Source organism: Sprattus sprattus (genome assembly GCF_963457725.1).
Source record: "Sprattus sprattus genome assembly, chromosome: 2".
Taxonomy (NCBI): domain Eukaryota; kingdom Metazoa; phylum Chordata; class Actinopteri; order Clupeiformes; family Clupeidae; genus Sprattus; species Sprattus sprattus.
The window spans coordinates 30,095,669-30,107,797 of NC_137921.1; the positions used below are offsets into that span (position 1 = coordinate 30,095,669).

General features: G+C 42.3%; 1 protein-coding gene across 6 annotated transcripts in view; it reads left to right on the forward strand.

Moving 5' to 3' along the window:
* The first annotated feature begins 1,217 nt into the window (after window positions 1–1,217).
* Window positions 1,218–12,129, forward strand: part of LOC308360358 (casein kinase I) — a 35,857-nt gene continuing 24,945 nt past the window's right edge. For 5 of the 6 annotated variants that reach the window (XM_080832252.1, XM_080832250.1, XM_080832251.1 and 2 more), the window contains exons 1-2: window positions 1,218–1,337; window positions 4,796–5,634. In XM_080832252.1, coding sequence (XP_080688378.1) covers window positions 5,407–5,634 — 228 coding nt within the window. In that variant the 5' untranslated portion in view covers window positions 1,218–1,337; window positions 4,796–5,406. Of the gene's footprint in view, window positions 1,338–4,470; window positions 4,510–4,795; window positions 5,635–12,129 lie in introns of all 6 variants that reach the window. The other variant, XM_080832248.1, reaches the window with a different exon arrangement.

Genomic DNA, 12,129 nt, shown 5'->3' on the forward strand with positions numbered 1-12,129 from the left:
GTTATGCAGGATATCATGTTGCACTGAGGGTCATGGGCACTTATTGTTTATAGTTATCATATCTTCATGTGAATAGTTAATTTAATTTGGCTTTCATGCAGGCTAAATGCATGCATCCATATGTACTTGAAAGTGCAAGTTTCTACGTATCACATGTCCTCCTTGCACTTGCTAACTAGTCAGACTTTAGAATATGTTTACCTTCTTCGTTTTTGTGAAGTCTGTTATATTTAATGATTTTCACGCACATTATGGCAATAATAAAGAATGTGGAAAATAATGAGGCCAATGACAAAATTCCAGAATGTCTGGAGGCAAAAGCAGGTAAATCCTCCACCAGCCTAGTCAGCTTAGGTCTGATAAGACATTTGAAGAGTAAGTGAATAAATGGCAAGTTTATGACTGCTATTAGTATTCAAAACTTCAACAGACACACATGACCCTCATGAAGAAAAGCCAAGCATGTGTATACTTAAATCATCACATCATTAGTCATACAAGTTCTGTCATTATTTTTGACCAATTCATCACATTAAGCCTGAGTAAGGAACATCCTGCCTCTCTGCAGATTATGGTGTCCTCTATTAATCTTCCACTTACGATATTAGCCTATCCTTTAAAGAGGTAACATGTAGGCTAGTTTATCCTCACGAAATTTTAATTTTCTGTCCTTTAAATTTTGCTCTATCATTTTAAAGCTGGTTATGCGACGGTAAGTGGTAGGCCTAGAATATACTGTAGCCTAACTGCCTGATAAATTACCATTGCCGGAGTACATTTGATAAAGACACATTCGTTCATCGATGAACGTCAAATGCAGATTTAGGTGAGACGAGACAATAAAGTAGCTACTAGACAAAACGGTGTTGGCGATGGAGATGCTTTAACATTTCTGTATTCGAACGTGAAATGACTGTTATTGTAACTTTAAGCAGGCTTTATCCTATGTGGTAAGATTCCACATTGACACCCCAACCAAAAGGAGTTTCCTGTCATACATAAGTGTATTCCTCAAGTGAACCCGAGATGTTTCTTAATTTTTTCCCCCAAAGACTGATATAAGATATAAAGACCTTGCCTCTGCGTAACACAACAGTATCCAATTTAGCAAGTGGTTCCCAGAACTGAATGGCTGTATATTCTCAGAACAAGATACGTTAGTTTGACAGCGTAGAGACAGCGATGGGAGTGTCTGGTGACGCTGGATTTTTGCTTACCGACTGGAGAAGCTTAAAGAGACAACAGCAACATCCAGGGAGGGAGAAGGATATGAAATCGCGTTTATATTTATAAACAAGGGAATATGTCGAAGCTTGCATCTTAAAATAATAGTACAGGTAATGTATTCTTAATCTATAGTGAATGTTAATTCGGGTACATATATTTTAACTCAATCGCCTGAGCCACACATTAACGTTGTAGTTAGCTAGCTAGCTAACCAACTAGCTATAGGAATTATAACGTTAGTGCTAGCTACCGCTGGTATCATAAATAGCAACTGTTACGTTTGCTAGCTAGCTAAGCGGACAATGTTTCGGTATTTTAGGATTAGACATTGAGTTGTTAACCTAGTGACTTGATTGACTAATAATACATTATGAAATTAAAAGCCACAGAAAGACAACCTCTTTACCAGCATTTAGGTGTTTTGACGCATTGTAGCTAACGTTAATTGGGCCTACGGCTACGAAGAACAAGGCCACCCTATAATTAACGTGGAAATTAGCCAGCTAAGCTAGCGATCCCATGAATATTTTATTTTGGAGAAGAGTCTCAACTGGTTCTTCAGGATGTCATTACAATGTCAAATTATCGCTATCTGTTGTACCAATAACATAAGGAGATAATAAGGCTTCTCACGGATATCAGTTTATCAGTTAGTAAGCTCTCAGTAACGCTACTACTTTTATTTAGCTTGCATTAGCCTAGCTTTTTCCTCCAATCAACTTGCTCGGTGCTATGGCCTGGTCTCTTCGCAGTAGCGCGTAGCCGACTGTTTGGCTTACAGCTTTAAATTATTTTGAAAGTAACGCAAGACCTTTCTCAAAGGTAGTAGTAGCAGGTCTGTTTAAATTTGAAGAACGGATGTTTTCGTGTATCAATCTGGTATGGGTATCAGGAAGGTTTATATTGCTAACTATGGCGCTAAATAGCACATTAACATTAGATGGTTAGCTTTTGACCCTTCTTTTGGAAAACATGAAGTAATTGCTTGCCAGACAAAATATGTTTACCGTACCCGAGTTGATATCACTCATATTGACTGTACAATACGCTCCAACAATATTGTTCGGTTTAATATCTTGCTAAGACCAAAAGTCATTGAAACGTTAATTAGCCCAGTAGGAAAATGTAGTCATAATGGTGGAAAAAGCTATTTAGCCAGGCCAAACCTCTGGGCTACACCCTACGATTGCTAGGTAAAGTACTTTGAGCGGACATGCCAAGCTTGGCCAGTTTTGTTTTAATTTTTAATTTATTTATTATTCTGAGTGAACAATCTGACGACAACGAAAGCGTTGATTATGATTGTATGTATGCTATTTTAACAGTTTGTGTTCTGAGGAAATTAATGTTTAATGGCATCAAGTTGGCTCCTAAGTAGAGACGTTGGTTGCTAGCGTCTTGGTGTGCTGCATGGTAAGCCCTGTTGGCTAGCTTCGACTTTATCATTAGCCAGGTACCGAGCTAACAGGCTTTTTAGCTTACATTACTGAACTAAATGTCGGGCCTGTTTAATGGAGTTATCGACTTCAAATTTCGAATCCAGTAAACTTTTAGCAGTGTTTGAGTATAGAAATATAGCTGTAATTGACGTACTGTTTTGACAGGAAAGTATCTTAGTAGTTACCTTTCCCAACTCAACCCTTGCTAATGTTAGTGGACTCGTTTTTCCTTTTCTGAAACCAGCTGGCTTTGTTTTTATGAACGTCGGCATTGCTTGCCTGGGCCCAAACACAGGCTACATAACCTCAGGGTAATGTTTGATAATATTATCAACATGGATATTTGTTAGCAGCATTGTCATAAAATACATATCATGGGCAGATTGCTTCATGATAGTGTCAAGTCAAATATTATGTTAGATCATAAATTAATTAGGCTTGCTAGTTGTGAAGGGATACCCCACCCCCAGCACAACCGGATCCTCCTTGTGCCAGCCAACAGTTAACCTAAAGCTCGTGTTAAGCAAAAATTAGACAATTTTAAGTTTAGACCTAAATGGAATATAAGGTAATTTGCTGATAATCCATGTGCACATCCTTTTAGAAATGTGCAGCTAAATTACATGAGTGCTAAAAGGCTATTTTCCAGACTAATAGCATGGTTTCTGGCAGATGATTTCACGTATGTCAGCCAAAATTTCTGTCTTTCGGAATATCAAAGAACTTACTATTGTGTTCACTTATAAGTGTAAACAGAGCAAATAGCTGGAGCTGATGAGGCACTCTTTGAACAAGCAGCAGATAGGAAATGTAGGCCATTTTTAGGAAAAGACATTATAGCAGGACCTTCTGTGTATTCTCAAAGTAGCTCTTAACAGTAAGTTAACAAGGACTTAAATGAACAGCCATGCATGCCTGAGCCATTCAAATAACTTTGAGGAACTGGCTTAATGGTGAAGTGCTTGATTGACTGCATACAGCCTATCAAGCATGGACTTGTGTTTTTGTCACTGGCAGGTTGAGACGCAACATGGCTCTCTATCTTATCACCCTCACCTGTGCACATACACACAGACGACACCTCTCCACAGGGTTAAGCTCCTTTTTTTTAATTCCTTTACCCACCAGATAAGCATCACTTTGTACATTTGGATCTAAAGACATTGCCTAAATAATGCTGTTAATATTTTATTGTTTTGCTCTTGACCTGATGGTAAAATATTGATTGACTTTTACAGGGTGCATTACAGGACACTCACTTTCACTACTTTGCTTTGCAAATGAGAATCCTTCAGAAACATTCAGAGTGGTTTTCTAATCTTATCTGTATTTGAGAGATTTTTACTTCAGCATTTGGAAAAGATCTTTTGAAGAGCAAGGAAAATGATGTCTAATGCGTCTCCCCCTTGTTGGCTCGTTGTGCACTGAACTCTCCTGAGTGGATTGCCTCTGATTCTCAGGCTGTCGTGGAGTTGCATATGGGCACACATTGATCAGCTTAAATGTATTTCCTGAACAAAGTAGAGGCGCCTGCCAATAGTGCTTGCATTACTTTGATTCTTGTTCCAGTATCAGCACCATCACCACCAGCCACAAGGGCAGGTGGAAAAAAGACATCCGTCCTTTAACAGCACTCCCATCTATCGCATTTAGAACGCCGGAGCTGTCAACTCTCATCTCTCACGAAAACCGATATGTGTACTTTTTAACGCGTACTTTGCGGCTGCTTCTCTACTTTATATTCTGTTTGCTGGCCCTGATTGGAGTAGCCTCCGTGTTCATCGAGAACTCTTTGTTTTCACAGAAAATCCAATTTTCCTGGTGGTTGTTCTCGGATCAGACGGTCCGTTTATACACTTCCTGTTTGTGTGACTCTCTTAGTTACCCATCTTGTGTTTGAATTGTTTTGTTAGTTTGTATTGATTCCTGAGTCTGGACCTATTCAATAATGTCAGTGATACAAGCCTCTCTGGCTGTAGTGCACTTGTCCTGTAGTCTCGTATGTGTTATTTTTTCGAATGTCCAGATGACGTAGATTACATAGGATCTCTGGCTAAAGTGCCTTGTAAATGAGGAACAATTGCACATTGCAGTGATGTGAACTGACTTCTTTGTTCTCATGTCCCCAGATATCCACTGGAACAAGGACCTTTTGCTCAAAGTGTCTCTGCGGTCCCCACTCCGAATCACTGTTCACTGTAAAGACATGAAGAATGTATCCTGCGTTACCAAAGAATGACTTGGAAGTAGCAATGAGGGGCTCAAGAAGGAGTTGCCAGTCGGCGTTGTGGATCCAGTAGCTGAGAGCTCCGTGCATGTGAGCGTGTGTGCGTGCGCACGTGCACCTATGTGAATGTGTGTATGAGTGTGTAAGTGTGCATGCCAGCACAGCTTGCCATCCTCGGGCATCGACATGCTACTCTGAAGCTGGGGTTGGACCTTCTTCCACGAAAAGCAAAGAGTGGAGTCCTCCTTTCAAGACAGCAAAATACGACTTGACACGTCCTGGATTGACGTGAGCTCATAAAAGGAAAAAAAAAAACCTTTGTACATACACTTTGTGTGTGTGTGTGTGTGTGTGAATATATACATATATTCCTAAATACAGCGAAGAAATTCTCCCCCTGCCTCTGTTGTTGTGTGGCCTCCCTCCCTACACTTTCCCTGGTAGTTGTTTCAGCGCCTTCCTGATCTGCATGGCAGGGGTGTAACCGTGGAGAGGCCAGGGTACCACAAGCTTATGGATTTTGATAAGAGGGGAGGGAAGGCGGAGGCAGAGGAAGGGAAAAGGATGTCAAAGGCAGCTGGCAGCAGGACTGGACATGGCGGCCGGAGCACAGGGACCAACTCGGGGGTTCTCATGGTTGGCCCCAACTTTCGCGTGGGGAAAAAGATTGGCTGCGGGAACTTCGGCGAACTGCGACTTGGGAAGAACCTCTACACCAATGAATATGTGGCCATCAAATTGGTGAGCATTGAAACCACACAGGCTCTGTTAAATGACTGTTATATTACAGTGTGTCATTCTGTATATATCCTGTGAGTTTTGTCTCAGTTTTAGATGCTGGAGAGTCCAGTTGGGGCAGATTGAATTGGTTAGGGCAAAGAAGCTCAATGCTTCTGGAACAAGTCTCAATGACAACGTCTGGTGTCTTCAAACACAACCATGCTCATTGGAATTTTGAATATATATATATATAACAAGGTTTATCCATTACCAGGGCTTTAAGCAGCTTTTAACTAGGTTAGCGGTTTTAGCAAGCTAAAGACTCATCCGCTGTAAGGTCCAGGTATACTCCAAACCTTCTGTTCGCCGATGCGGATGCATACGTGCTTGTTTGTGTCTCCAAAGTGTTGTAGTTTTGCTGTTGCAGACACATCTCAGTGCAAAGGCGCACTCAGTGTTTGAAATAATGTCTACACTTTGTCTATCTAGTGCACAGGCTGTTTATATACAGTCATGGACAAAAATATTGGCACCCCTGCACTTGTCAGATAATGCACCACTACTCCCAGAAAATTGTTGCAATTGCAAATGCCTTTGTATTCACACGTTTATTTATTTAGTTTGTATTGGAAAAACACAACAAATCTGAGAAATAATGTCAAATCTGACTATTCCACACAAAACTCCAAAAATGGACTGGACAAAATTATTGGCACCCTCAACCATCAAGTAATAAGTAGAACACCCTTAAAAATAAAGATGAATGAGTTGTCTTACACCTCTCTACTGGAATTTTAGACCACTCTTCTTTTGCCAACTGCTCCAGGTCTCTCACATGTGAAGGGTGCCTTCTCCCAACTACTGATTTGAGATCATGCCACAGTTTTGCCATGGGATTAAGATCTGGACCCATCTCGGACACTTCATCTTGGACGCTATTTCTTACAATTTTGAAAGGGTGCCAATCATTTTGTCCAGTCCACTTTTGGAGATTTGTGTGGAATACAATTGGCTTTTCTTCTCTACTTTTTTGCGTTGTTCCTTTGCAAACAATAGAATTGGTACATTATCTGACAGAAGTGCAGGGGTGCCAATATTTGTGTCCATGACTGTAGGTCTATAGTTTTGTTTGTCCGTCCCCTCATAACCATTTACTACTCTACCTAAATATCAATAGCTTCCTACCTTTTAAAATAGCGTTGCTGGTAATCTAATGAGCTTTGATTTGCTGACATTCACTGGGAATGAAAATGGTGTATCCGTACTGTAAATTGCTTTGGATGAAAGCGTGTGGTAAATGAATAAATAACGTGATTGGATTACATATAAGTCTGCGCAGACACAACATTTTGGTTCTGTGCTGACACTCAACACTGACCATGCTGGTGACTAAATTTGCATCATACGCGCTGTGCCAGGATAAAAATGTAGCCACGTCTGCAGGAGTGTACTTTCGGCATAAAGGTACTGATACATGCCAGCGACGCAGAGTTCCGTCTTCCCTTAATTTGGTTAAAAAAAAAAGAGAACAAGTAGATTGGAAAAAAAGTAGCTTGGAGGGGTTGTTGTTTAATCTTGGGCATACTTCAGCAGAATGACAATTCTGAAATGAAGACAAGTTACTGGATAGCCTTCTAGCTTTCCCACTAGCTTCCAAGTTCAGTCTGTTACACCATTTCCACACAACACGCCCACTCAAAGTAAAGCAAGTGTTTTGCTTCGCTGGCATTTATATCAGGACCATACGAGTCCAGCCCCCTCTTTCAATTGGTTGTGTCCAATGAAAGTGAATATCATGAAGGCATGTGCCACATTATATTCAACTCAATTGTCTAGTCCGTTGGCTTAAGTCAGCTGAAGATGACCAGCTAACCTCAAGTTATGTTGTTTCATGTTTGACATACATTTTGCAACCTTGTTTTCCACCCATGAGAGGAAGTGGTTTGAGGATGTTGACGTAGTTGTTTAGGTTTTGGCCTCGTGTTCTGTATTAGTGTACTGTTTCATCAAGCAGACTAGCTTAGGATGCCACCTACGGCTAACAGTTTAGCTGGTCATGAAATGACCGTCAGGTGATAGAATGTAGTGGAAACCATTTTGTGATAAAAGCCCTGTTTATGGTTCTCAGGTCATGGAAAATGTTTTCACACTGTATCAGTAGACTGTAGCTTAGTACTGATGATTTCGTATGTTACTGACAGTAAATGTCACATGGTTAGTTTTTTACTTGCTCAACTAAAATTTCTCCTTTGTCTTTAAGAATGTCTGAATGACCAATTAGACATTAAACACAAAATGGTTTGTATTTGAGTAAGGTAAACTTCACTCTCCACTCTTTACAGGAAGTCACCTTGTACACAATATACTGGGGTCATAAAATACTGCAAATTAGGTTTTAGGTCCGATAAGGTTATATGCAGTTAACATTCAGTACACTGGGAGAAGTTTGAAGCCCTGGAAAGGGAGGACTAAGAGGCTGTGGTAGATGGTGTCCTCATACAAGGGCAGGTCACTTCTCTCCACCCACTGCTAGCTGAGTGGATGTGTGATTATGTTGAGATCTGTCACTATCATCATGTAGTATGCGGCTCTTTCCTTTCAGCCATTTTTTTCTTTAAAGTAAAGTTTAGCACTGTAATTACAAGTGCCACGTTTCTCTGACAGTCCATCTTCTAGAACGTTCTGTGGTCATTGCCTCCCTTAAGTGTATCGTGATTAACGATTTGAGCTTTTTGAGCAATAATCCGCACACAGTCACTAAAACACTGTGGTTATTTTTTTTTGTGGACGGCACAAATGGTATGAAGTTAATTAACGGTGGTAGGGCTAAATTACAAGCATGCTGGGCTTATTAAAAAGTGCTAATTGGAGTTGATCTCAACTGCCCAACCCAACCCTTCCCTTCCCCCCTGGCTCTCCTCTCCACACACACACACACACACACACACACACACACACAGAGACAGCACCAGTCATAAACGAAGTGTCATGTCGTGGCCTATAGTGAGCTCTACACCAGTGCAGCTGTCCACATGTTTGTGTCATTCTGTGGTCACACACATAGAGGCCTCAGGGAAGGGATGAAAACCCTGTGTCCCCACCCCCACCTCACCCCACCCAGTTCTGGCTGACGCTGCTTTTACTGTAGCCATTCCTGTTTGACATGTTTTTTTCTTTCGCCTTGTTTTTTTAAACATTTTTTTTTTTATCTTCAACCCCTTGCCAAGGGTTGTGTGGATAGTGCACCTGGGACAAAGGTGAATGTCAGTGTCACCCTTGCCAGACACGTGAGCGAACTCCGTAGAGAAACTGAGGCACAGTTGTGCGTAGGCACAGGCCTCCTTCAGTGCAGCGAGGACAGCAGTGTGTGCTGGGAGAGAGAGAGAGAAATGGAGGAAGAGAAATGGAGGGAGAGAGAGAGAGAGAGAGAAATAAATAAATAAATAAATGGAGAGGGGGAGAGGGAGAGAGAGAGAGAAATGGAGAGGGGGGAAAAAGGCTAGTGAGCAGCAAGGGAAACTGCTTGGTGAAAGGTTGTCTTTGTTGCCAGGCCTTGTCCACACAGTAGTCTCAGTCTTCGCTTCAGCTGTGCACTTTCTCACAGTGGCACAGACCCGTCGGGGGATGGAGAGGGAGCGGAGGGCTGTAAACATGCTGAACGCTGACACTCGTTGGGGGTTTGGGGGGTTATGGAGGAGAAGGGTGAGGGGGTGTGGGATGGGATCCCGATATGACAGGAAAACCATCCAAAAAGCCATTGACTTGACCACTGTTTGAAAGAAGTCCAGGCTTAGTTAGTGATGGCATAATTTTTTTCCCCCCAAGGCCCTTTCCACATTGCCTGGTTGGGTTGCCCAGCTCTCTTGTTTTGTGCTTTTATAGCCCTCATTAGGTAGGTGAGGAGAGTCTCCCCTCCCCCACTTTGTGTTGGGGTGCCGGTCCTCACAACCTTTTCTCTCTCTCCCCCCCTTCCCCCCATCTCTACTCAAGTTTCTACCCCTCCTCTTCTCCCTCAGTTGAGATTGTTACTCAACCAAAGTCATCCTTGGTCCGATAGTACCTGATCAAATGTGTGTCCTGTCTAAAGATAAAGCAATGTCACATCCCATCCCAGGTTGAGTAATATGTTAATGATACCTGTGACGTTGAGAGAAGAGACTTCCATGTAAAAACCACACTGCTACAACACACTTGCAGCTAAACACACATCCTCTTTTCTGATCTGCCATCACCCCATATTGCAGAAAAGATACCTAGTTGTTTCTGCTGTCTGCATGACTACTTCCACAGCAGAATCACCTGAAAGTCCGAACGTTTAAAGGGGTTGTTTGTTTACAGTGTCACTCCACTGAAGTTCTAAGTTGGTTGGTGTGAAGACACTCGTCTTAACTGTGTCCGAAGAATAGACGCATGGAGTCAGCTGGTGAGCTGTAGCCGGAAGAGAGTCCTGTCATGCGAGAGGTGTGGGGGGAGTGCTTGGTGTGTGAGCTGTCCTTTGTCCAGCCAGTGTCTCCCGGGAGGAGACGGCAGTGACATTGGTACCAGCCTTGTCCCGGCATGCAGCTGAGGCAGACATGTTTTAAGAAGGGGCTTCTCTCTCTCTATCTATGTATCTAGCTTTCTGTCTTTGTCTCTCGTTCTGTCTCACTTGTTTTTTCAGTTTTTTTCCTCGCACCTGGGCTGCTGAGGCAGACATGTTTGAATAGGGGTCTCTCTCTCTCTCTCGCTCCCAGGCAGCTGCCGCCTCGATCTGCGGCTTGTAACTCGAGCTGAGCGGCTAGAGTGCCTGGACACGGGCCAGCTGTTGCTTTCTCAGATTGCGTCCTCCACACCTCTGTCCATAAAAGCCGTCCATCCATCTTGCATTAACCAACCTTCCCTTCCCTACCCTACCCTATCCTCCCCTGATCCCTGCCCTGCCCTACACTATGGCATTACGTGTGCCCACGAAAATGACTCCTCAGGTCATGAAATCTGCCCCCTGTTCGTTTTGCCCCTATATTTAGAAAATAAACATCTATTTATGCCACCGAGCATTGAGCTGGGGCTATTCCTGAAGGCGAAGATCACCTTGATTACAAACACCGCTACTAGCACACCCACTCCCAAGGACGGACACACACACACACACACACAAGCACAGTATACACGCACACACACCCTTTATGCTTATCTACAGGTAGTCATGCATGGTCATGATGGCTATTGAGCTGTGCTGTACTTTGCTCATGATTCTCAGGCAGCACCAGCAAGGTGTGGGGGATTGGTGTGTATCTGTTACTGTGCTGTCAGACGCACCAGCAGCAAGCCTTTGGCTTTGGCAGGCTCCAGCCTGATCGCCGTCAGCTGTGGTCGGAGTGATCAGAGTTACATCAGATCAGCTGTGGCTGTAATCCATGCTGAGATTCTGCTTGATCACTCCGCTGGGATTTCTAGAGAGAGGGAGAACAACTGAAGGGTTAAAACACGTATGTGATGAAAATCGCAACTCTATTTGGTTGATGCTAATATACAGAGACAGGTTTTTTTTTAAGATGTGCAAATTTCAAGTGGGCCCAAATCCCAGTGGCTTCTTTTCAAAGGCAATTCGTTTTTTGTGGAGCTGTTAAGTATTTGTGAAATTAATGTTATGTAACGGCAAGAGTTATGCTTCAGGGATTGCACAATTGAGGGATCCCTGCTGAGGTGATGAATGATCAGCAGAGATCTCACAGAGAAATGGAGAGAGAATTGCTTTTCTGCCTTTCTCCTTTTATCATCAACCCACCAAACTTATCTAAAAAGAACTTCTAAAGGTTTTAATTTGACCTACAAAGACAAAGGCAGAAATATTTCAGTTTTTTGAGAGATTTAAGTTTTTTCTGAGGAATCTCAGGATGAGTCGGACTACCCAATCTCAGACATTGATAAAAGAGTGACATCACACACATACATCAGATATCCCCCACATACTTCCATAAGGTCCATAATGCGGAAAACATAGATGGAATTGTGAAAAGTTGTACGGAAATCACAGTAAAACACGGAATTGAATGGAATTTGACATTTTGGAAATACAATTACTTGAGAGACGCGTTCTATTGTGTGGTTGACAGGCAGGTCAAAGATGTTGTCAGAGACGGCTAACCAAAGTTAATGAAACAGCAACTCCGTAAATGTCTTTCTATTAGCCTCTTGCATTCTGTGTTTTGAAAATGAATACAGTTAACCACAGGAATGGCTAAATATAGGCATTGTATTGAAATACGGTCAAACTCTACACAGGAGACTAAAGCTGGACATTTAGGCAGCAGCTACCATAAGTCTTAGAATGAACATGTCATTTAAATTTCTTGAGTTTCATAGATTTTTTTTCCTATTTTGTGGCTTTGCTGCCGAATTCAATAGGCTGTAACGGATCAGCAGGTTTGTAAACTTTTGAGATCCTTTGTCTGAAGATAACTTGTGCAAAGTTGAATTCAATATGGCGTAAAATTGAATAAGGCGAAAATTGACATCATTGTGTGGCACCAGCTT